We start from the raw sequence: 27,049 nt of genomic DNA, 5'->3' as shown, positions 1-27,049 counted from the left end.
GTTACTATATCAGCTATAAGAAAGCTTATGACGCAGAAGGACTATAAGAAGGCAGAATATGGTAGCCAATGGTAAGTGGACATAGATGAGATCGCATTTAATTTATTGCATGTACTTCACTTAAATTTTAAGCAAAAGACCTAGAGTAGAGGAATCAGATGGAATCTCATACCTGCTGCAAGCTTATTAAGCAGAACATGCTGATAATTAGCTACTGTATAGTTATGCTACTATAGCTAATGCAGGATAATGTAAGATGTAAGAAATAGCAGAAATAATGACTATTTCATGCTGTTTCTGCCACATTACATACTGATCATTCCTATAGCCTTCAGTAAAAAAATCTAATCAGTCTGCAAGCTCATGTAGTTACAGGAAGTGGGATGCATAATTTAAAGAGCTGCAGAGGCGATCTTACTTACCACTGCAGTGGCGAGATCCAGCTATTGGCAGCAGGAATCCTGCCAGTGCATTAGGAGATGGAATAGAGAAGAATTATGCCAAAAAATAACCTGGCAGTAACAATTATTAATACAAAAAGAGCCGTTCTCACCTGCAATATCTGCCAGCACAATGCAGCTCTCTCTTAAAGAATCCTGCAAGTCACTATTCCAGCTTATATACAATACTCCTGACTCATATTATATGATTAATACTCAACACAGATAAATGTGTCCGAGAGTAGACAACTTCATCCTGATTGTATAGCGGTTACTAGCTGATGGGTCTCTGCATTTTATACAGAAAATAAGCTTTATGTTATGCTGGTAACAGGATAAGTGTAAATGGAAATTAGAAGGGCTATACAGTAATTTTTTACAACTGAAGATTTTGGTATTACAATGCTATTCTCAGATGCGCCTTAGTTACTCTAGGAGGCTATATTAAAGGGGTTGTCCGAGAGTTCCGAAAAAAACTATAGGTGGCCGGGAGCGGGCTGCTTAAAATGCTAGAGTTTAGATGCAAAAAATGGCAAATTTCTGTTTTGCACAATGACAGATGTATAAGGAAAATTGAAATCGGATGAAATTCGCTTAGTTCACCTGAAAGTTAACAAACTAAGATCTAGAATATCACAGTATTGTGAATACCATGCTTAACTGAATGCATTGCTTACAACAAAGAAATCAGCTCCTAAAGATACTGAACAGGGAAATGGTCAGACAATGACACACTAAGCTTATTGCATTCCTGTGTTATAAAGCTCCCATTGACATGTTCTTCATTTCCTTCAGTCACACAATGAGAAATAGCATGTTTTACAGTAACACCAAGAAGCTACTGTACATCCATTGCCAAGTATCAGCTTGCATCTTTCCTTTTGTCTGTGTATAATGGATAAACTGGCAGGAAGTGAAGTAGCCACAAATCTGCAGGTGACTCCATCTGCCCCAAGTGGTCATCAATTAAAGTCAACCTTATTATAGGAGAATATTCTATTGTTCAGCAGCTACTTTCAAGAAACATTCAGCACCACTAAGATGAACAGCACCCAGCTGACCTACATATCCTTTTAGTATTAGTTGCTATAACTATGAGGCATCCGATCTTAAAGCATCAACTAAGATACAGATATCTCACCACATTGCCTGTGGCTTAAATCCCATAAGAACAAAGGATATGCAAGGGGAAATTTAAGGATGTACAATAAGAAAAGGAAGTGGCAATCAATATTTATGTTGTATGTGAGTATGAATCCTAGTTCATCATTGAATGACATCACATCTCTTATGCTTAAACTGTCTGAGTAGTAATCAGTTATACTTATGTTATAAATATTATTTCTATGAACAAAAAATGTCAAATAAAAAACAGGAGTGTATATCCTTTGGATTAGCCATCCATATGTGACCTATGGTGATAAAGATCCTGTGACCCCAACAGGCTACACAAAAATAAAGATGTGACATATCTATAGTTTATACAGTGCATCCCAGGTAAGCCTCAGACTCTCCCAAATCACTTAACGGGATATTCCAGAAATATGAACGTCTGATACACAAACCCATAATTCTATAAATAAATGAATATAACAAAACTCAATGTCATAAGTCACAAAATGGAGCTTAAATAGTTTGATGTTATGATTCACAAAATGTTATGGGCTTTCTAAAGTAGGCATTATTACCAAGATGGCCGATACTGGAAACTACAAGTCCCATGATCCTTTAGTCCTCCCTAACTTCTCCTGCATCTTATGCTCTGCTCCCAGTGACGATATAACACACTGGGGCAGATTTATCAAGCTGTCTGAAAGTCAGAATATTTCTAGTTGCCCATGGCAACCAATCACAGCTCCCCTTTAAAATATTCATGAGCACTGGTAAAATGAAAGCTGAACTGTGATTGGTTGCCATGGGCAACTAGAAATATTCTGACTTTCAGACAGCTTGATAAATCTGCCCCACTGTCTTGCCCTGTTACCATAGTAATGATGTGTGTAACTGCCATCACTGCACATTATCTCATTGAGATGGGTCTCACCACAAGACTGGCCATACTGGATTCACTGCAACCAACCAACTACAGCCAAACATGGTGGTGATCACATAACCTGCTCAAGGAGGTGCAAGACATGTGATGTTGCCATGTGACCAGTGGTCATTTTCTGTCCTGTGTCTGAAAATCAACAGACTGATTAAAGGGTCAGTATTTTAATTCTTCATTTCTCTGTATGTCCACAGCATTTTTTTGCTAATGGGAGCAAAATTTTAAATAACTACTAATTCCATATTAGCTTATTTATAGGACCCATTTGTATATGAATTATGCTTTTTCCTGGAATACCTTTAACAGGGTAGACCCCCTCCCCTTTAAGTTTCTCATGTATATGTACTAGGCAAATGGTTTGTATTTGCTGACCTTTTCATTTATGGTTTCGACTATATTTCTTGAATGTATTAATGATATTGGGCAGACAATAATTGAATGCATTGAGAATTAACAATGATAGAGTTGTTCCTAACCAAAATTCAGCACCAGCAGTCTTTTCTGCTTACTCCAGAGTCTCTACTCCAGACTGCCCTTTTTGGAAGCAGCAGCCGTATTTTTGATTGCAATGCATTAGAAGCCTTATCATCTCATTTTCCTGATTGGTTTCAGAAAAGCTTGTGTCCTGTCAAGGTCACATTGTGGATGATGCTGCAGTTTACCAGTCTCTGGTTACTCAGCATCATCACTTCCAAGGAGCTTTATGCAGAATATATTATCCTTCTGTCTTGGTAATGTGCCAAAACAAAATATTTTTTAGCATTGCTAAGTACCTACCAGAAAACAAGGGACTGGTTTGCAAAAGTAATTTACTTTAAAACCTATAACATCACGACTATGATTGCATGTTTCTCTGGAAAGAGCAAAAAGAACATTTCAAGAATAGTCATGTTGCACCAACTAAAGGACCAGTAGGAAACCATGCCATTAGAGGGATCTAAAAACTCCTTGCCAAATGTGTTCTCAGAATGGAATGAACTACCACACAAATCTTTACAATGAACGTTTTACATGTTATTCTTGTACAAATGTTTAACTTCCATGGCTTCAGTAATACAAAGAGCAATATACAGTAAAATAAAATGTTTTCTAAGGCAAAAAAAAACTCATCTGGGCACTGTAGCAATAAAATCATAGTTAATTCATGGGATTTTCTATCTTTTTTGTATTAGGACAATTATTTATGTAACCAGTCCCTCAGATGGATAAGACAAACAGAAAAGAGAGGGGCCAAAAAGCATCCACCCTTAACTTACCTTGAAAAAATCTAATACAATATGGAAAAAAAAGTTTAAATTAGTAATTAAAAAACTATATTATGTCGAAATCTGGTCATCTCCTGCCAAACTTGGATGTGTCAATTCAAGAGGAAAGCTAAAGTAACATATATCTGTATAATTTGTATCATTATTTTATTTCCATCCCCTTTAATACTGGCAATGTCATTTTTCTTATATATAAACTGCTTTTGTAAATAGTTATGTTTGTTCTTTTGGTTTTTGCATTTTTATCCACCAATGGTTAATATAAACGGCTTTCTGTTGCATTGAATTAGCTAAAAGCCATTTCTTTTTCACTGAAAAATAGCTGTTCTAGGTTTTATGCTCTTGAAAAATGGCCTTATGTCTTCAGATGCAAATTACTAACCTCTCTAAAGAGGTATATGCTGATGGGCCCCCAACATTATCTATCTCTTATACAAATCCACGCATATAACAAACAACACACAAGTAAAATATGAGGAAAATTAGAATATACACACAACGGCCCCTGCTATTCAAATGACAGACCATGGAAGGTGCATAGCAGTGCACATGGAAGTGATTTTGGCTTTGCTATTTGTAGCACTGGTCCGTTTGATCAAATAGTTTAAGAATTCTATGGTTAATACAGAGGAAAAATGTATAATCAAACAAATATTCTGTAGGGCCAAAGACAGATGGACTCTGATGAATGCTATCCCAATTTTTTCAAAGCAAAGTGAAACTAGTTAGAGATAACCAATGAAGTATGTGGGCCACATTTTGATTTTCTTCCATGGAGCTCCTTTTCTTTTACCCATTCTCCATAAGGTCATATGGCGCTCGTGTATGATAAAGGCCACACCCTCCTGTCCCAACAGATATGTCAAGAGGCAAAGACCCCTTGATGTAGCCATCAAGTGGCAAATGTTCGCAGGTTTTTCGAAAGTGTGCAGACATGGGGCAAGAACATGACGTGTCAACCCATGCCACCATTGGCCATGCGCCTCTATGCCCACATGCTGTGGAAGTGGCGTAATTGCAAAATAATCACAATTTCTTGCAATGCACAAGAAATTGCAATTATTTCAGTATTCCTACAGCAGAAAACTGGTGTAGAAGCACTCAAAACGTCCCATATTCAGCTCTGCAGGTTGTCTTGAATATTAAGTAACTAACACACAAACGAAAAAAATCACAAAATTGGGCACATGTATCTTTATTTTGGCTTTGTGTTCCTTCCTTCTTTTCTTGTACTGCTTTTATGCTGGTCAGAGGTGTCTTAGGAGTTTTGCCTTTTCAATACATCTCAGTTCAAGCCTTTATTGTATTTTGTGGCCAAAAGTCACAAAAGAGTCACAAAAAATTGCAAATAGCTTTCATAAGCCTGCCAAGAACAGGTATGGACTGCAAATTTTTGGGGCTATTGCGACGTTTGCGAATTTTGCAATGGTAACATCTGGCCCCAGGTGATAATTTAGAGCACACTGCAGACAACTAGATAATGGTGAACTTTCAATGGAGGTGTAAAAGTGCACATGGCTATAAAATGTCACAAAAATGGAAAAAAAAGGCAAGCCAAAACAAAGGTACATGTGCCCAATGGGCTTATATACTAAGGGTCCGTGCCCAGACTTTCGTCAGATTTTCCTACGTTTTCGGGATTTTCAGAGCTGTGACAGGTATTTAACTGGTGATTGTGTTGCACGCCATCGGTTTGTGGCGCAGCTGCGCTGGCTTTTATGCAGCAGAAGTTGGGGTGGGCGATCCAACTGATTCGGACTGAGAGCGGGATTTAACTTTCAAATTGCATTACAAGAAAATGCACTTACATGCACCAGGAAGAAGAAGGTGAACTCTGGTGGACCTGAGCGGGGAAGCAACACATGCAGGATATCATAGATGTGAATGTGGGCTCATCTATGTCAAATATGTCAACATATTTTATTGGAAGTCTAGTTTTAAATTCAGTGGTTTCAAGACATGTAGTATAAATGCGTATAAATGTGTCCCCGTGACATAAATGATTACTCAAATGGTGTATAGGGATTTTAGTGTGGGGAAACTGATTATTCTATTTTCTCTTTACTGTACTAGAATCTATTAGTAACCACTGCTAATTTATATACTTGTTAGGGAAGTTCAAAGCCGTAACAAGTCCATAGAATCAGCTGCAACAGTTGAGGAAGTATGAGAGCAGAATCATTAGTATAAGGCCCATGTCACAATGTTTTTGTGTGGACATATATCCGGCTACAAACATTATGTCCCCATAGACAGCTATAACATCCGGCCACGGTACGTTGCACATGTCACCATACCATACCGTGCAAGGGAAAAAGATAGACCATGCTGTTTTCGGCCAGGTTGTATGCTTGCCTGTGCTGTCGCTGGGTGAACATAGGGCTGTGTGAAAATAGCTTTACTGTTATTTTACCAGTTATTGTATCTTAAAGTCACATAATAGGAAATTATACACAAAATATTTTCGTCTTCCCACTTTTTTGTACAGTCAATTAGATAAATATCTTATTGAATTTATTTCTGTGAAAGGATTCATGACATTAGATAGTTTTACCTAATCCCATAGTGCTCTCAATTCTGCTATTCCTCTGAGTTAAACAGAAAGCCTGTGGGCCAAATATTTTATGTTGGCCCATAAGGTCTGCAGTATGTAACAAAATGAATTCGTTTTTTAGATGCGGCACCACAATCAAGCCTGTAATCTGCGACCAGATCTTCATTTAAGCTTCTGCTGTTGGCCTATGTAACGGCCTCAGTACATAACGTTGAAATGCTGTCCTTACGTGTCAGTTAGGTATTAAGATTGTTACAGTCAATGGTGGGGAAGGTTGGCTGGGTGGACAGTATGGGGGGGAAGGAGTATAATAAATGGTTGAGAGAAGAAGGGTAGGTAGGGTATTACTTAGATGGAAGGAGAATGTTACTGACACAGCAGTTGTTTTCAGTTGAGAGTACTATCAACCCCTTGATAGGGTTGATGTGGCCCTTGGTGTAATTGAGTTTGATGACTATGCACTTGGTCAATTGTTTTTTGGGAAGGTTTTTGGTAAGATGTCTAAAATAAATGATCATATGATTATTTTACACTTACTGAAATGTATCACTGAATGCAGATGATCACCATGAATTTCATATGGGGCCTACAGCATTCCTGCTGGTCTCGTTGGACCAGACACCTCTAACTGTAAATCTGTGGACCTCCCAGGTAATGTGGGATAATTACAGGCTTGGTAGTTTAAAGTTTATCTTTGTTTTATTTTTATACATAATGAATTATTTAGAAATGCAAATTTTGGCATAATTCATTTTAAGCTAATAAAATATAACTACATCTGTTTTGAAAACCTATAAAATATGTATAATGGACCAAATTAGTATTTACAATGCAAATAATATTTCACAATACAAATGAGAGAGGGTAACCACAAATTTGACAAAAATATGAACTGCTGTATGCGCCTAACTGGTAACAAATGAGTGTTTAATGACAATATGAAATGCCTATTATTCATGATGTAAAACAAGTTTCTTTGACCTTACAGGAATGTTGTGAATGTAAGAAGAAACGTGAAAGACACCGTAAATAAATGTAGTTTCTACAGATGGGATCCTGTGGACATTCCGTCACAAGGAACTTTGATCATTTCTGTAGTGAATTACTGTTTTGTTGACCTTGTTGACCATGTTTTATGAAACAAATTCAGTATTTGGTTATAGTTTAAATTTAACTTTTGATCCAGTGTTGATTGTGATATATAGATCCCCAGCAGTGATGTGAACTGTGGTGGTCTTGCATAGCTCATGTCTAATTTAATTATAGGGGAATGTTTTTACATGTACAGCACATAAATCTAAATGGCAAAACACTGTAAATATTTCACTACAAGCATGTACAGTGTACATTGTGCCAATACACATACGATCCACATTGATGATATGCTGAGGTCATGAAAGTCAACTTGGGTACCACTCATTTATATAATACATTTAGATGAAGATGGTCTACAGTATTGGAATAGTGTAAATACTTTATGGGCTGTTGAAGGAAATTCCCTGTTAATTTTATTGACCACTTATACAGGATAAAGGTAATCAGTATCTGACTGGAGGGGTCAGACACTGTGGTGCCAGACTCAATGCAGAGAATGGAGAACACCACCTGGGTAGTGCAACTCAGCTACCACTCAGTTCAGCAAATATAAACTGATTAAGGGGTTCCTAACTCTTGGTATTAGAGACCTACCCTGTGAAAAGCTCTTTACACAAACTCATTTATTGAGACATATGTGTATTATAAAACCTATAGAAGGGACAACTAAAGTTACATCATTAATGTGAAACTCTGCTTTATGATAACAACTGCTAGAGGCCCAAGACTCATTGACAAACAAGCCCCCCAAATGAATACTTATTATTATAATACATTATTAATGTAACATATATATATATAAGTTTCCTTACGTATCGTGACATTCACTCTCCTGCTGTCGTTTCCCAGCTGATTTGACACAGTGCATTTATATTCTCCACCATCAGCTAGTGTTGTTTTTGGAATTTGGAGCTCAGAAGACTTTCTATGGAATCAAAAATTAATATTCTAATTAAAAATCTCTAACATATTTAACATAATAGGAAACAACAGTCATTGCATACATTGGGAAAAAGTCATCTGTGCAATGCCAAGTTTGCATTTCTTCAATATGTATGATAGTTGTATAACTTTGTGTTACTGATCAGATTGTGCTGAGATGTGAAGTAGAAAGGAACCTAATATAAGACACTTCCTGGTGTATTTAAATGACTATAGTCCCCTAATGTAGGTATTTAAACATTACTACCATCTCTGCAGGACGCCAAAAACAGCTGTTTCCCAAGAGTGTAATCCAAGAGCTTGAATGCCTGTAAAGTATGTTAAATGGCTTCTTAAAACCATTGGAGTCCATGCACGAATGTAGTGCATACTTGTGTGTAAGATTAGAGTAAAATATTAGCAAAATGAAAGTTCAAGCATGAATAAATTGTGCGCAGGTTAATGTAAACCCCATGTCAGAACATTTGACTGAATGGATAAACTCATCCTAATCTTCTACCCCTAGCTAAATGGTAGATGTGTAAATTAACTTACATAACTAGAGCTGTTGTTAATGCCAAGCATTTAATATGAGCAGACCCAATATTTGCATTCAGGTTTCAGGTTCAGCCTGCGCAACACAGGTGAACAGATGATCCGACAAACTGACACCCCTAGCAACTAGCCATGCCTATGATTTGCCAGGAGACCTGAACCCCAAACCTCAACACGAACATTAGGTCCAATTATCTGTATTAGGTATCTCTATTAGGTATAGGTCTTTTAAGGTGTGTCATAACCAGGTCCGGTAGGCAGTGTGAACCAGCACATTTCTGAGTAAAAATGAGGATAAACAATACCTATAGCACAATGAGCATTTGGGTTATCAGTGTGTTTGGCTGTGTTTTTATGGTTTTTTTTGTGACTGTCTTGTCAATGTTGGGTTTTTGCATTTTTTTTTAATTTTTGCTGAAATCACTGGGTTTTGCACTTCAAATGTCACCTAATGTGCTGCATTGTGTGGAAGATTCTGGTGATTTTTCTATGACTTTTGGTGAAAGAAGTCTCAATTAGCATTTGTGATATGGGACTTTTTTAGGCGGCCAAAAGTCTCAAATTTCACCACAAAGCCAGGTATATATTTATATATATATATATATATATATATATATATATATATATACCTAATAACTTCTCTCTAAAGAACTTAATTTTACCCTGGTTTCCATTATTTAACACTTAAAAGACCCATGCCACATCATTATAACCCTCATTCTATGCCAGTATTGGGCACAACAATACACTGCTAAGAAAATATGTGCAGAAAATATAAGCTTACTTTTTCTTTCGTATCTTGATGTTGGCTGGTTTGCTGTCTGGTTTATTTTTCCCTCCAATTTCTTTATCTTCTTTGAACCATTTAAATTTTAGACCAGGCTGCTCTGACACAACTTCACACTTAAGTGTCAACTTTTTATCCTCGTCTACTTCTTTACTTTCTATGTCCTTTAGTTTCGGTGGTGAAGCTGCGGAAAAAGAAAAAAATGATGAGATGAACCAAAAATATAAATATTAAACTGAAATCAGACTGTATATCAGACATACAAAGCTATTTTCAGAGTAAGATGAGCACAGCCTATAGTTTAATCACACAATAGATGCAGCAATAGACAATACTGCCACTTGTGGTCATGTCAGGTATATTACAGACAACAGATGAACAAAATTGATCCATTAGATTATGCACAAGATTCGTGTTTTTTGACCTTACTTTGTTCTGCTGTGAGTCTCATAAAAGACAATAAAATCTAATGTCATATTCCTAGGTAAAAGCTTCTCATCCTCAGATTTCAGCAATATAACATTGCTGCTTAGCATGGCAATATCAAAAGAAAATCAATTTGCTATGAAAAGCAGCAGCTTGATGTAGACACATTCTGTTGTAGCCTTAACTCTTCAAAGCAAAACTAAACACAAAGTCATACTTAAATGTTACACAGGCAAAAGTCAATCATCTACATGGACAGTAAATTGTTTTTGTGAATGTCCACATGTTCTACTTTCATATCAAGAACACAGACTTCTCATGAGATCGATCTGTCATATATTTTCACAAAGCTGTTTTACTTTACATTGTAACATTTTATGTTTTATGTGTGTGTGTGGTTCTTCTGCTTTTATTAGCCTTTAAATATAGAGAAGGAAAAAGAAAGCAGCCACAGCTTGCTGTGATCTGCCTTTGACCCTCATTTCGGAGACAGACAGAAGATAAAACGCCTTAGTCAATGGTAATAAACCTTACTAATTCAAGCCAATTCATATTCTTCTAAGGAAGAGCTTTCTCAGGGGAAGTGTTTGATATAGCCAGCATTCTTCTTATAATAAACTGTATGTAAGGTTACTTTATTATACAGATAGAAACAGTAGATGAAAGATGGATAGTAAATTGTGTATTTTGCTCAATAGAAATTGATTTTTAGTAACATTCCAGTCAGTTTTTATGAGCTATATTATAACTTGCATGAATACATTGGGGGTAAGGTACAAATATTAAAGGGTTTTAAATTATACACAGAATAGGGGGTAACTTGATGGTTTGTGGGGTCCAAGATCTAGGTGGTTGTGTTCTATCCACTTTATTGTGAATAAGCCTAGCTAAGACCTGCTGTTACATTCATTTGGAAAAGAGACGGATCTTCAGTCTCTTTTCTAAATAGTTGGTCGGATAGATTGTTAGACAGGTACATAAACTTAATATTTTCTTAGATGAAATATGCCAAACAATATAGGAGCTAGAACTTGTAGGTGGAGTATTTGTATGTAGCCTCAGGAGCTATTGCTACATTCTGATGTGTAGTCAATGGAATTATTGACACTTCTCATTTTTAGAAGTAACACCCTAATTTCAAAAGATGAAATGAGCATAAAAAATACACCTATAACATTCAAGCACTAAGGAACAAGTAGCAACAAGTGTTTTTTCCTACGGTATATTTATACACACGCACACACACATATATATGCAACATCCCCCACCGGTGTGTGTGTATATATGTATATGTATATATATATATATATATATATATATATATATATATATATATATATATATATATACACACATACACACACTGCACACTTTTACTACACTATAACAAAAAACCTTTCCTTAAATGGGTTTTCTCCTCTGAGAATTAACATTTAATTTAATTCATCTCCCATATACATGCATTTCATCTCATCTGGACATTAAATGTTCACAGTAGTCCCTTTTAAGCCATGCTAATTGTGGTTACGATCACAGATGGAATATCTGAAATTATTAAATATGTATTAGAGAAATCCAGGTATACTGCAATAGAATTGCATCACAAGGAAATATCTAGAGAAATATAGCCAAATATACCTCTTTTTACACCATGAAGGATGTAAGTCTCATCTATATTTTATACATTTTATGATTTTGCCCTGATTTTTAAATATTTTATGAAAATATTATTAGTCTGGGCTGACCTGAAATATTACTTTTCCAATACACAAAGATATAAGTTATCTAGAACAATGTGTTATTTTGTTAAACCATTTCACCAAACATCTGGCCTTATGGCCATATGGCCTTACCATATTCGTCATATTATTGTATAATACCAATATTTCAATGTGTATTGACTTGCTATGATAATGAAGGGGGCAGGGCTCTAAATACCAAATTCAATGTAAGACTTCTATTGCCACTGAGATCTAACAAGAATCAAATCACCTTTTTGTAGGATATAAAGGGAGTAAATATAATGGCACATTCAATAATGAGCGTTTAGCTGCAAATCCTCTTCATAATCATATTATAAAGTCTATTCTATCACGTAAACACAAAAGACTTGAGAAACGCACGAGTACAATTATGTGATTTAAGTTTTTCATCTAAATTTCTGCAGCATAAAAAGGTAAAACCTGAACAGCTGTCTTCTCTTGATTACATCTGTGCTTTTACAGTGCTAGAGTTTAAAGCAAAGCAGGACTTGTTTCCATGCTATGCTCCAGGCGCTGAAAAGTCATCCCCTGTCCTCCTGGTTTGCGTGACATAATTGATAAAGTGAAAGATAGATATCAAGCTAACTTACAATGCCAGCTACATTCGTTACGTATGTACTACAATAAACAGAACCTCACAACTGAAGCTTGTTACAATTCCATTGTCTTAGATAATGCCAGGACTGAAAAACTATACTTTCTAAATAGGATCCACATTTTCCTGACAATAGACTTCTAGCTTCCCACCAGTGGCAATATGCTTCCTACCTTATAACCTGTGATATATGCCAGCACAATGTAACGGTATGTTCCCTCGTATAAGAAAGTATAGTTGATGTACATAGTAGAACCAGATGGAACCAAATGGGGTCTGTCTGGTACTGGAGATACCTGTGCAAGAAACAAAGTCCACAAAACCAGTGTGAATAAAGCCAGGATGCATAGGGCACAGCTGGTGACATCACCAGAGACTTAACTCCCACATCTTTTCTGACATTAACATCCAGGAGATGACCAACAGGAAAACTGGACAGACTTCTTTATTTTTTATGGCCCCACCAATGATCTGTGCTTTCCATATTACTTACCTTAAATGTAATGTGTATCTGGTGCGTATTGGTGATCGGAAGATCTAGCCTTTTCTACCAATTTTTTACAGTAATGCTTAGATATACAGAATTATACACCAGCATCCTAGTGGCAACATGCTGCAAACATGTAATCTCAGACACAATGTGGACTGAAATGTCTTCTTTATTAATCACTAGCAATGATTTACAATGCATTGTGTGTACTATTACCAGCTCTCATGGTAAATAAGGAAGTAATGGGCTATTGGCTTCTTGTGTGTTTTCTTTATTAAGATCTGTGTACTAAATCAATTAAAATGATCTTCCTGGATGCTTGCCCTAGATAAAAGGGTAAGCATTTAGAGGTATTGATTCTCTGCTTGTATTAAATGGAGCCGTAGATGATATATTACGATAGCTCAGCTACTTTTCTTTTGATGTGCTTCTTTTGCAAGGACTGCGTGATCTAGGATGACAAATTAAAGGAACTTTCTTTATATACAAAAACCTGTAAGCCAGATGAGGTCTCAGTTCCTTGCTCAGAGCCTCCCTTGCAGTTATTTTAAACTAGCAATGCATCTCTCACAGAAGACACAAAGATGCCGTCTTCTATTACGGCATTTATAGGTTGAAATCTGTTCACAATATCATGTGTTATATTACCATCTAATTTTACTTCTGTAAAAAAGTGTACATATACATATATATAATTTATTTTTTTTAACAGCTGGCCTTTTGTCTCTGCTGGGGAAAGACACCAGTAGTGTAAATGATGCATGTAAAAGTTCAATTCTAATCATTAAATGGTGCTTTAAAGAGGGCATGTCACACTTCTGGACTGCTCTAAATTACAGTAGTTGATACCACAGTGAAATAATGATTTTGGGTCAATTCCTCCTGAAATTATGAGTAGACAACTATCTTTTTCTTGTTTTCTGGGGGATTCTAATTTCTCGCCACACTCACTCTCAACGATGGCGGACTATTCAGTGTGTATAAGTATGACTGTGCACCATTTTCTTTCTCTATTTGAGCCAGCTTCAGTTTCAGGTCCACTTGTGCGCCTGTAGGCAAAGGTTTACTGTTGGAGGATGAAGAGTTGTAGCCCTGCAAGCTTAGTTGGATAATTGAAATGCTTACCCAACTAGCTAATTCTCACACTTTATATGTTTTAGAATGGAGCACTTATTTACCTACCAAGGAGAAGTTTGAACCACATGACACAGTTCTGCTATAGAAATTCTTATCAGCCTGAACAGGTACCATGTGTTTATCCTAATTTGTAATTCACTATAAATCCCTGGATTGAGAGAAATTACACATGAGTTCCCTGTAGAAGCTGGAGGTCACCATGTCATGCCAGTGTACGTAACTATTTTTGTTACACGCTCTTCTGTGTATTATATGGCTGTGTTATAATGTATGTCCCCACCATATTTTACTTTCCATAAAACTGTAGATTCTGCTATTATGTCTCTGCACCAATTTAGCCAATAAGCATCAGGAAAATTACTAACAATAAAGGACAAAAACAAGATAACCATTAAATAATAAAAAGCAAAATATATGTCATGTTTAAAGAGATGAGTTAAATATAAAGTAAGCACGTTGAGGGAGCCTATAATGTGAAAGAGAAATTTTCTAGTTATTTTTTTGTAAATGTACAAGGAGAACTACTGTACATCCTAAATGTCAGTCTCTCTTGCTCAGTATTTCAGTGGGAGCAAGGCCTCATGAACATAAAAGTGGGGGGAAATACTTTTGAGACACCTTCAAAATGGCAATAAGAAAAAACTGTACAGTAGGCCCTAGGGTAAGTAGGATGCACTGGCGATTACACTAGGTAAGAAATGGTGCAGTGTTCTGTGTGGTCATACCTTTGGTGCATTTAAATGTTTTTGCAATAAAAATGAAGATTTTTCTTTAAAAAGTCATGCTTATGATGCAGGGCACTTCAACTACAAGACATAGGTTTAGTTACCATGATCCAAGCGATGACAGGTTACCTTTAATTGTACTAAAACATCTAAAATACTGTGAATAAGTTCCATGACACAATCACATAATACCAATATCTGCTGAAGAAAAGTGTGAATGATTAATACTTTCCCTGGGCAGCGATACTTAGGTACCACTGTGTTCTCACATCCCAATTCTCATTCATCATTACATGCTTCGTGGTCATTAATCAACATTTTGCTTTTCTGAATCCTGTTGCCAAATATCTATCAACATTGCCAAAATCTGAGTGTTACATTTGAATCATGATGCTGCACTAATAAATGGCAGATTTTCTAGAAATTCCACATTTTCATATGTACTTTAATATATCAAATACAAAGATAAAATATGATTAGTTTTTGTCAATGGTTTCAGCACACAGTGGGGGTGGGAAGTGTTTCTTGCACACTGTAACAGACTGTGAATCTGCGGCATGGAGGGGCTCTGGGTAGCACCAACGGAGCATAATTTTAGTATAGTTTTAAAAGTTGATTTTCCAAGGAAAGAGGCTATGGATATCAAATATAAGAAGATTACCACAGTCACAGTGCCTGGATCTATTAGCAAGTGCCCCTGGTTTATCATGTTGGATTTTGATGGTAGATTTTCCTTTAAAATGTGAAGCTAAGGCACAGAGCTTTCATCCACAAAGTAGGGAGACCATAATATACTGTACATCACTAAGATGTATGACTACTGATGATGATGATAATATAGTAATACTGTTTATATTTTACTCATATGTATTTAACTTTAAAATTAAAAGATTTTACAGTTGGGAGACGTCTCCATATTTAATAGCGAGAACCCCTAGCATTTTAATTGATTAAATCATCCTGATTTGTAAGAAGCTCAAGACCCTCACTAAAATGGAATTATGTATGACAATTGTATTCATGCTAAGTTGATAAGTAGTAATAACCTCAATCATTGTATGTACCTAAGCTGTAACTTATAATGGGACTCAGGGATTTAGTTGCACTCTTATGCCTTCACTCCTGCTGGGCATGTCTAATAAGTTTTGGCTCCTCCTGGCTTGCAGGTGAAATTTTGTTCAGGAGCCATCCATCCCACCTGCTTTTCCTACTTTTAACTGCTTCCCGAAGCAGAAAGAGTAGGTGATTCCAGGAGAAATGAATTCATCTGTTGTCTTCCACCCAAAACCAGCAATGGTACCACAGTTTCACTGCAAAATGGGAGGATCCATGACTTCTCCCACTAAGAGGTAGTGAATTAGTGGGATGACTGCATGACTAGATCCCTGAATATATATTGAACAGTTCTGTTGGAACCCATCACTACTATAGAAATGACAGGACAGGCTCCCTTTAAGACAAGAGCGAAAAAATATTATAGGCTTTATAGGAAAATTTTCTGTAAAACCTTCCATTTATTCATTTTAATTTTTTCCAATACTGTGCTAATTATATTCAATAAATCGACCTTGTATTAGGGGACAAACCCAGATAACTGCCAATCAAAAAGTAGGACTATCCCTCCCAAAACAAGTAGACATTTAAATGAAAAAATAAACAACAAAATATACTAAAATTATCTGCTTTTTAACCTGATGCCTTCAGACTAGTTACCTTTAAAAGGATCATGAAGCTGTTAGGTGATACCCCTCAAAAGTATAATTTATTGGTTCTCTGAGAAAACCCCCCTAAAATTTTCATCTTTGAATATACACATAGCCAATAAGAATCCTCTTGTGTATTTCAAATACACAGAAAAAACACAAACTACACATGTGTTTTATTATTATGTTTTATAGCTTTCTACTGTTCAAAGTGCATGCTTATTAGATTTGTGATGGTTGCTTTCCTCAATTACACAAAGCTTCATGTTTAAGAAATGCCTATTAAAACAAGGCTTTAATCAATGTTGGAAATAATCCTGATATAGATAGCTTGAAAGAACATGAAAAAGCTAACCCAGTATATTGGACACTAGTAGCCAATTATCCACTGTTTCCTGACAGCAGAGAGGTAGAGAAATCAAATTACTCCCATATGGATTCCAAAAGAGAACACTGAACAAATGTGGGGTGAGGCAACCAAAATGTTGTGAAAGACCATATGGGACTCATGACCGAGGAATATACATACATGTGGCATAATTAAACAAATTGTCTAATTATGCCAAAAGCAATAGAATATGATGTAATAAATAATCACAGAAGATCCATCGTACTCAGATGAGCTATTTCATACCACATGTGTAGATCACCCAGTGATTTATAGAATGGTATAAGGAGCTCTTGCATCTATAATAGGTTAATACACTTCATGAAAAGCAAATGCTTAATCTAAAGTTCAGCTTTTACCCTTCTACTGATCTGAATGTTTTGGATAACAACATGACATTTACATTAATAACAGGATGCCAATCTGGATTGTCACTAATCAGAGTAAAATATAACTCTCTGCCCTGTCACCATCCCATAGGTTCAAGAAGGAGTTTATGTCTGGAAGGCCAACAACATAATTATAATAATGTTGTGTCTTCTTACATCAGGTCAGAAATGTTGTATTTGACAGCTTTGAATGCCACAACTACTTTCATCCAGAATCAGTAATTAAAAATGTTCATCCTACCATTGCTATGACCCATTATCCTGTCCAAAATTATAGAACAACTCCTCCCACCCCATAAATAGTGCCAATTCGTCTGGTATTGAAGCTTGCCCTATTTAAAGTAAAGTTACTATGCTACAGTACTAGCCACTGCCAATGGGCAATTGTTGCACTTTTTGTGCCCCCTTTTTCTGATCCTGAAAACCCCATATGGCCATGTTAACACAGTAGTTTCTGTTGCATGTAATTCACTAGCTACCTTATCCCCAAGTCTGTGTTCCAAACTGGGTGGAGTTTAGTGTTGGGAATAGGGTAGAATCCTAAACATGGAATGATGGGTGTCAATGAGACATTGTTATAGTGTGAATTCGACTGTTACAATGAATGAAAGGTGTGAAAAGACAGTTCCTGAAAGTATAATGGGTAGTCATTCAAGAAATTTAATAGACCACTATTGAAGAGGTGGAGTGGAAAGTATTTTTCTCTAGGTATAAAGACGGTACCGGAATACAATTTTCTAGTCTTAAAAGGTTTAACAAAGTAATATTTTTTTTCCACACGTCATAACATCATTTACGTTCTGCTCCCTTAACAAACATTTGAGATGATCATAGAGCACACTTCTCGCCTGATTTATTCTCATTCATGAGAAAGATCCACTAATCTCTCTCAAACAGAAAGCTCTATTATAGTGTGCATTTCTCCGAACTAAAGCGCAATATTACCTGGTTGAACTCCGGTGTAATGATGAGAAACTCTGTGGGAAGGACAGAATCTGCCTGAAGCAAACTTGCACAGTTTATAATAAATCTATACTATTTTACATAACAATGTACAAGCATGTTTTACCTTTACAATCACAACTAGAACTTGTTGGGCCTCAGGAAGTCACAGTGGCTTGTTAGATCACAGGGAGCTGATTATGGGACTTTAAGCATCATCTCCAACAGGCCTCAGCATGTCTATGGGCTTCCCTTTTGCCTAGTCTATATTTTTCTCTATGGACGCTAGTCGTGAGACTATGATTTTATCTGATGCAGTAGAAGTCTTATAGGTTTTGTGCTGTTAGTTACAGAAATCACTCTTTATTACACTAAACTTCCTTTCTAAGAATATAGCTGCCCAGATTTCTATATCAATAAAAGGGATTAGTTAATTCACATAAAACATGTATTGCCTATCCATAGCATATAATAACTAGGGATACCTGTTACATGGTGACACAAGATCTCACAATTTTTGGTGCAACTTGTTATTTTATGTTATTCGAATGTATTTGCAGAAAAAACCCTTTAAACAAAAATCTTACAATATGTACCAGAATTTGGTACATGTTTAAACTACATGTCAAAACATTAAGCCACCAAATACAATCTGTGCTATTCCAACTATAAAAAAGGGATTACATCAGGAAGATAATTGCAATGTGTTACTGTGTTCAATTAGACAATAAGCAATATTATCACATGTGGAATCTAGGCTACAAATATGAGAATCCAACTTTACTACTGCACAGCTTATGACATCTTGCTCCAATCTCAAATATCATTATGTAACAAGAGTATAAAAAAGATCTTAGTTTCAGTTACTCCTTAAAAAGGGAATCTAAAAGCCAAGTAGTGATGAGGAATGAAAGGGAAATCTCAATAGCTTTCAGGCAGTGACAAATTCTCTATATGCTCCATTGACAAGATGTAAGTCGTTTCAAAAGACATCTCATAAGCCTTGATGGAATTCTCAGTGTGTCCTGCTTTCTCACAAGTCTTCTGTTGACAGCAAGTTGATCCAGAATATGTGCCATCCAGCTGCTCCGAAATTTCACAGCATCCCTCCCTAAGGACGATTGATCTTAGAATCTTCTGAATGCCTATGTAACTACGGAGTGAAATGGCTAAAAACACAGATCGTGTTTCGTGCCCCTAACATTTCCTGGTCTAACTAATTCTATGATGTCATGACAGAACTTCATTACTAGCACTAATCACAGATTTTGCATTAGGCTTTACTTGTGTCTTCAGACATTGTCAATATTCACACAAGATTTATCCCCAGTTCTAGCAACTGGTGATCCACAGGATGTAGATACACAAAAGGCTTTTGTCTGGCCTAATGCCCTCTTGAGAGTTCAATAGCTTTTAGTGTATTGCAGTTTATACCTAAAAAGACACATAAAAAAGATTTACCACTTTACATGGGATAACATTCAGAACAGTGAGAGGCTAATAGTCTAAAGCGCAACAATGGCTTTAAATACATTGAAGCAATTAAACAAATAACATTATTCTATTCCTACGTCTTACTGTATCTGTGTGTTCAAATATACTCTGTCTATCCCTCTGTCATTATGTATTAACCTATCCCTCTATCCACTAGTCTTTACCTCCATCTATCTGCCAATTTTTCTTCATCTAGTAAAACATTAACAGTTTGGCTTATTAAATTGAGTTTTTGTATTACCACAAATATATTAATGCAGGCTAAGAAAAGAAAACAGGCAATAAATGTGATTGATATCAATTGCCATTGAGCAGAATAGATTCCAGATATTTAGTTACAGCAGAATATGCTGCACTGCAGTAAATCAGCATTGTACCGTAGCCACACCACTGTCTGCATAATGCAGCAAGACAAAGGGAGTTCCTTGTTCATGCCGATGGCTCCTGACTCACCTGTTTGACGCAGCTTCTGAGCTCTGATGTGTCACTGAGAGGAGTAAATGTAACATGGCAATAAGTCTGCTTCCATGCTCTAGCATTGTGTGAAGAAATAACATCTGGCACTGCTAACACTTCCCTTAAAAGACATAGTGGCTCTCAAGAATGCTTAACATTATGGACAAGACTCAAACAGATAGGTAAACCCACATGTAGGAGCTGCAGGCTCCGTGGACTAACACAGGAGGAGACAATTGTTTACCTCAGTGGGTTCTGATCCTGATGACTTTATCAGACTGAGGTAAATTTCCAGACAGTGGTACAGAACAATGTGTGAATAGTTGCAGGTTAAATCATTATGGCTTGAAGTAATGCTCCTTTTTATCATCTGACTCAAACAAAGGAATTCTAGGACATTCCTTTGTTAAAGGGGTTGTACACAATTAGTGGTTTCTTTAACATAAGTACTCAATGGGGAATAAAAGTAACAAAGAACATTACTCCCATCTCTCTTGTTTAGTGCAGCGTCACCCATCACCACTGGTCTGTCTGTTAACATTGGCTCAGTAGTGATGTGGGGTCAATAGACACATATATATCCATTGAAGTAGCAGTTTCAGGGTGTAGCGGGTGCGCTCCTGTTGACATGCCATCACCTCTGAACCTCTGTATAAAACAGTGACAAGCAGTGCTGCACTGAGCTGGAGTGCCCCAGAGAGGAGAAGATATGCTGTTTATTACTGTTATAATTTATATTAAACTACCACCCTAATACCAGACAACCCCTTTAAACTTTGACCTAACTTAGTTTGACAAGTGTGCACATGTTCTCAGTACAGAGCATGATTCATTTCCTTGACATCATCCCTAAAGGAAGAATCAGAATACCTCTATATGTATTAGTTGGCTAGTTTTCTGTGTCTGGATGCCTTAACTAGGTAGCGACTATTCGTCACAGAGAAGTATTCTAGCAATGATATTTCTCATAAGCCGAGAAAGGTTGTTTACATGAGAACCCCATGACTAGAAATCTGATATTTTGTGGGCATCTTACGGTAGAGGAGTTTCTTATACTGGGATACAGAAAGGAAAGGACTATAAAGGGAGTGGTTACTAGAGCAAGGTGTTCACCAATAGATTTTTGTATTTTTGGCATGTTATTTAGATACAGGAATATGGCAACAACCCCCAGGTAAAGAGTCATTGGGGGACATGTATCACTCCTTTCTTTTACTTTTTTGTGCAAATTTTTAGGTGCAGAATTAAGCAGCGTACCAAAGTTCGCTGCCTCAAGGATTTAATGCAGTGTGCCAGATTTATCTTTGTAGCCCAGATGTTTATTAAACTTGTGCGACTTTTGGGCTCTGAAATTGTCCCATTCTTGTGCCTAATAAGTCCCAAAACAGAGAATGCTAGACCCAGATTGGCTCTAAAAAGTTGTACACCACAAAAAGTCGCAAAAGTGAGACTAAACAGGCAACTCATCACATGTATCACAAATGGAAAAAACTTAAGATACATTGTAATGATTAAGTAGGCCAACTTCAGGAAACTTGAAAAAATGGCAGCTGAAAATCTATGATACATGTGCCGCATTGAGTTTTATCACTGGTTCTGATTCTCTGTCTCCATATCTATAAAGGAAAGTAATTATGGCAATATACTAAATGTGTTGGCCAAAGCTGGCTATTTCAACCTACTAATAACATACAGTAACAACATAGCTACACTGCGATCTCCATGTAAGGCGGAGTGTGGTGTCTTTAGAGTTGCACTTTACTGATTTAGCTAAAGTAATTAATCCTCATAAATGAATCCAGACAAAGCCTAGCTATTAACCAACGCCAGTTGTAGGAAGCCTATTAAGTCTTGTTTTTATATAGTCAATTAATAGAGTAGTGTCCATACAAGCATCAAAGACATAGGATATAAACCATCAACTGAAGTGAATGTTGCTTACAAACGTGCCAAGGTTCCTAACCTGTCTGTGTAGGAACATTGACTGTTCTCTTCTGAAAGACACCTAAGAAAACATTTCCAAGGACAGGAAAGTACTGCTCACAGTGATGTTACTGGCACAGACTTATCACAGATACACATAGACTGCAGACACACATTGACACTTCACCATTGTGAAACCGGACAGGGATGCTGGACGTGCAAGTAGTACATGTCAGGAGTTGAAGAGACAAATCTATGAGGAGATTGCTGCCTACAGCTCATGGCAAAACATAAAATAATAAAATGTGTTATGAGCAGAAGAGTCATTTGAACTACCACACCCTCCACAAAGTAGGTGGTGCTCTGGAAGGGTTCCTACCCCATATACAACTCCAAATTGATTTGTTTATACCCTGCCACAATAAAAAAGGTTTCATTGATTCAACAACAGAGTGCCTGGAACTATTTTGAGTTTAATGCAATTTTTTTAATTTATGTAGCAGATGAACATTTGATCCCCCCTGTGAACCAGGGCGTAAATGTAACTTCTCCCTCTGGAGCCCATAGAAACATACTTGAACAGGATGGCTCAAAAGTATGTCTATGAATATGACTTTTTAATGGAAATATAGATATTACAAACCATTTAAGTTTCAAAAATGCAGTAGATTAAAAGCTTAAAAGGGGTAGTCTACTTTAAATAAATAACTGATATAGTCTGTGTAAGGGAAAGTTATACAATTTTTCAATATACTTTCTGTATAAATTCCTTAGTTTTCGAGATCTCTACTTGCTGTCCTGCTATAGAAAGTTTCTAGGTTTACTTCCAGTGAATAGAAATCTGTCCCTGGTTTTGTGATGGACATGCAGGTGCACAAGCAGAGATCTAGAATTAATACAGAAAATATATTGGAAAATTGTATAACTTTTCCTTTCACAGTCAATTATTTTCTGAAAGTGTACAACCCCTTTAACAAAGAACTATACCTAAGCATCTTATACCTGACATTTGAAGGGTTGGTGCCTGCCAGTGATATTTTACATATTCCCCATGGAATGTCAATATATTTACACAGTTGTGGTCATAACCGGGCCTCCCTTTGTACACATGTGCACTTTTGCAACTGATTGTACTTGACAAATTAAGCTGATGTCGCACTTGTATAGGGCTGTGTCCTTGTAACTGTTTCCCATCAAAAGCTAGTAACTTGCAGAAATGTAAACTAGTAAATAATCACCCACCAAGCCAAACACTGTAGATAAGTCTATGTAGAATTGATGGAAAATCTAAGGAGTGTAAAACAATCAGAAGGGAAGATATAACCTAAAATTCTGATGCACATCTTCAGTAACTATAAGATTGTTTGTACACATTATTCCACAATAGACAAAAACTACAGCCAACCTGGTCATGTATGGTATGTGTATTTATTTTAAAAACTACAGATACTTATTTTTTGCTTTGATAAAGGAAAATTATGTATAGTTATTTCAAAATTTTGAAGCATTGTGAGTCTAATTAACCTTCTAATATATCAACATATTTGCCATAAAATAAAAAAACTGGCCAATTTATACAGTGTTTCATTTTTCTCCCGCTACCCATTGATTTAACACATTGAAATAACACTAACAGAGAGTTTAGAAAGTTGTTGAGCCGTAATTACTCATGGCGCATTTCAATATATTTAAGGTGCTAAAAAATAGCTTCTCTCCCACATATCAATGCATACAGATCAACAGCTGCCTGAAGTGAGCAGCTGCATGTGCTAGCTGTGAAATTAGAAAAAAGTTCTGGGAACTCCGATGAAGTTTTCTCCGTCATCAATTACAAAGCGAAGATCGCCAATTTCAAAAAAGTGCCAACAGTATTCAGTTTTCCATACATAAATGGGGACATTTATTATTAGTGTCTGAGGTCAAATTTTTCTAGATCCCCATGGCAACCAATGAGATTTTATAAACAGTTGTGGGGAAACAAAAGCTGAGCTCTCATTGGTTGCCATGGTCAACTAGAACAGTTCTGATGTCAGACACTTCTGATAAATCTCCCGTTTTGATGTACAGATACAGTATATTGTATTCTGTGCTAGACAAAATCTGTACTGCATGCTTTGTATTGTTTCTAAATTTCATATACTTTTTATTCATTGTAAAAAAAAAAAAAAAAACTGCGTTTATTAAATATAAGGAGTGCATATACACTCATTGGTGAAAGGGCCACAATATCAAATGTGTATATATAATCAAGGTTATATAATGAGCTGCCCTGTCTTCAAAAGTAGCAAATATTCCAGCGTGACCCCTCTTGCATGAGGCCTAGTTTTGACTTTTACCGCTATTCTCTCTATAGATAGAGAGAGATAGTTGGGACCGGTAAGTAATCAGAACCTGATATCTTCTCTGTGGCAGTTCTAGATGGGAAATTGAGTATTACATAGTGAAATCAACATTGTTCCAAATAAAGCAAAACCGTATCAGACCCCTATAGCAAAATATACTTATAAAATGTTAAATGGTGGACCCCCTACAAAAGGCATATGAGAGGGTATATGAAAAGGAATTGCCTACCGCAAGCAACTTTTTTTTAAGATAGCAAGCAGATGAATGCTCATAAGTTGGTTTGTCATCGTTATGGTACTATCATTATATACGCTAGATTTCCATGCTACTATCTGATTTAATTCTCTGTTTGATGTCTGATCCCAAAGGAAATCAGTCTGGTACACAGGAACTGCTGTTGAGTAGATACCAAAATGACTACAGAAAAAGAGCCCCGTGAGGGTCAGGAGCACACCTGTGATTCGTGTCACACCAGTGGTTTTACAATACTATAGGAAAGTACATAGTAACTATAAGGACACATTTTAATTCTGCTTATTTTCTCTAGTTCATGTGTGTGAATGGAAAACCTATATGGCAATAAAAACAAATGAGGACTGAGGGAAGTGTCGTGTAAGTCTAATGTATACTTTAGACAGCTTGAACGGCTCACACATAATACTGACACATAGTTTGTTTTCCTGTAGCATAACGGAACATGATAAAGTATCAGCACTGTTAAAGCCTTAGTCAGTCAGGTTCCTTTTGGAAAACTAACAAAACACTAGATTTCTAACAGTTCTTTACACTTTCAGTCCTTCTGGCATTTCTTCAGCAAATTTTTTATGACTGTTTAAGCACCTGTACTCTGATAGAGATAACACAATAGATTGCAATGAACTTGCGTCAGTGATGTTTTGTATTGTTGAGGTATTTGTTCTTTCTTCCTTTTGATGACATTCCTATTACATAAGATTTTTACTAGATAAATAGCCCTCTTATATACAGATGGAAAGTATTAGATGCCAGTAAAAACTAAAAGCTATATCTTTACCTGAAAAGTTACACAATTATCATCCATTTGGCGTAGCGGATCAATTTAATAGTTTCTTAATCCTCCTCCTACTACTATTTTACGACTTGTTGCCTATATATTGGACACTGTACAATCTGCTCAGCTGCTCCTGCTCTACAACAAACCACTTGCAGAGAGGGCCCTGTAAAATCTGTAGAGCTACCCCTGCTCTTCATCATACTGTTTGTATATAGCACACATCATACAATCTGATCAGCTGTTCTTCCTCTAATATATGCTGCTTGTTAGACATGATATTCAACTTGAACATAAGTTCTTTGCTGAGATTTGCATCCTGATTTCAATTAATGATTTCATTGAACACACAATGTTTATTTATGATGGCACGCTTGTGAAATCTGTGTCTTTTTACATAATATGTTCCACATTTCAGCTTTTCTTCATTATTTTGGTGTTTACCTCTTGAAAATCCATCCTGGCAGCTGCTCCCAGAATACTTAGAACATAATACTGTGACATGTTGTGATAGGAAGAAGCATACTATAGTAATATGTATCTGTCTCCTGGAGTACATTATGCTCTAGATTTACTTAATACAACCCACTAGGTACAACATTTATCTTTTTTATTAAATTACATATAGGGATGATAATATTTCAAATAAGATCTTTAACCAAAAAGATACATTTCCTTCTGACTTTGAATGCTAAGCAGCAGTATGAGAAACCTTTTTTAAGAAAAAAAATCATCCTGAAACAAGTTGATGTTGATATTCAGGGAGGGACCTACGTTAACAAGGGCAGGGCTCTGTGCTTGCACTGGTTGTCCAGAAGCTAAAAGGTAATGTATACTAGTATATACTAGTTAAAGTAACAAGAGAATGTCTTTTTTAATTATGATAATTGTATATATTGATATACAAAACCAAACTAAAAGGTTTTATCCTTCATAGCATAACTACCATTATTCAATTTGTGACACAAAGTAACCGGACAAATATTACATTTATGGCCTTAAACTATTATATGGGTTTTATTGATTAATAAAAGACAAAAACAAAAAAGACATCTTCAAGACTGGTCAGACACCTTCAAGACTGACTCGTATGGGCACATTAAGAAGCAAGGTCAAGTTATATAAATTATAGTGAAACAATGACATGGCTTCCCCATAGTTTGACTTGCATGGTTTACTTCCCCTGAAGTGGTTCAGAAATTACAAACATCGATAGTATAGCCCAAAGTATGGCTCCAAATCAATATTCATCAAAAATGTCCTACACTCTGCCTGACACCATGCAAAGCCATTGTATGCAATACCATAATTACCTGCATACTAGACAATGGTGCTATTCATGAAAATGTCATTTTTTTTAGGACTACAGACATCTCATTGCCTATCTTTGGTGATGTTAGAGCTCAATTTATGAATGTAAAGAGTTGGAGGATTCAATGTTGTATGCAGTTTGAAAAAAATTGTACTGTACAATTTTTCATAGGTGGGAAACAACCCAGTAAACAAACTTGTAAACTGTTCTAAGAGCTGGAAAAACTGAGTGTATGGTCACTCACTGTACCCCATGATCATTCCACA

General features: G+C 36.3%; 1 protein-coding gene across 7 annotated transcripts in view; it reads right to left on the bottom strand.

The window, feature by feature from the left end:
* Window positions 1-27,049, bottom strand: part of NRG1 (neuregulin 1) — a 482,754-nt gene that overhangs the window by 53,669 nt on the left and 402,036 nt on the right. For 6 of the 7 annotated variants that reach the window (XM_072114049.1, XM_072114054.1, XM_072114065.1 and 3 more), the window contains exons 2-3: window positions 9,665-9,851; window positions 8,217-8,329 (exon numbers count right to left, since the gene is read on the bottom strand). In XM_072114049.1, the coding sequence (XP_071970150.1) occupies window positions 8,217-8,329; window positions 9,665-9,851 (300 nt within the window). Of the gene's footprint in view, window positions 1-8,216; window positions 8,330-9,664; window positions 9,852-27,049 lie in introns of those variants that run through there. The other variant, XM_072114103.1, reaches the window with a different exon arrangement.

The sequence above is a fragment of the Engystomops pustulosus genome, chromosome 1 (assembly GCF_040894005.1).
Source record: "Engystomops pustulosus chromosome 1, aEngPut4.maternal, whole genome shotgun sequence".
Lineage (NCBI taxonomy): Eukaryota > Metazoa > Chordata > Amphibia > Anura > Leptodactylidae > Engystomops > Engystomops pustulosus.
Note: the sequence above shows the minus strand (reverse complement) of the source record. Positions and strands in the feature narration are given on the sequence as shown.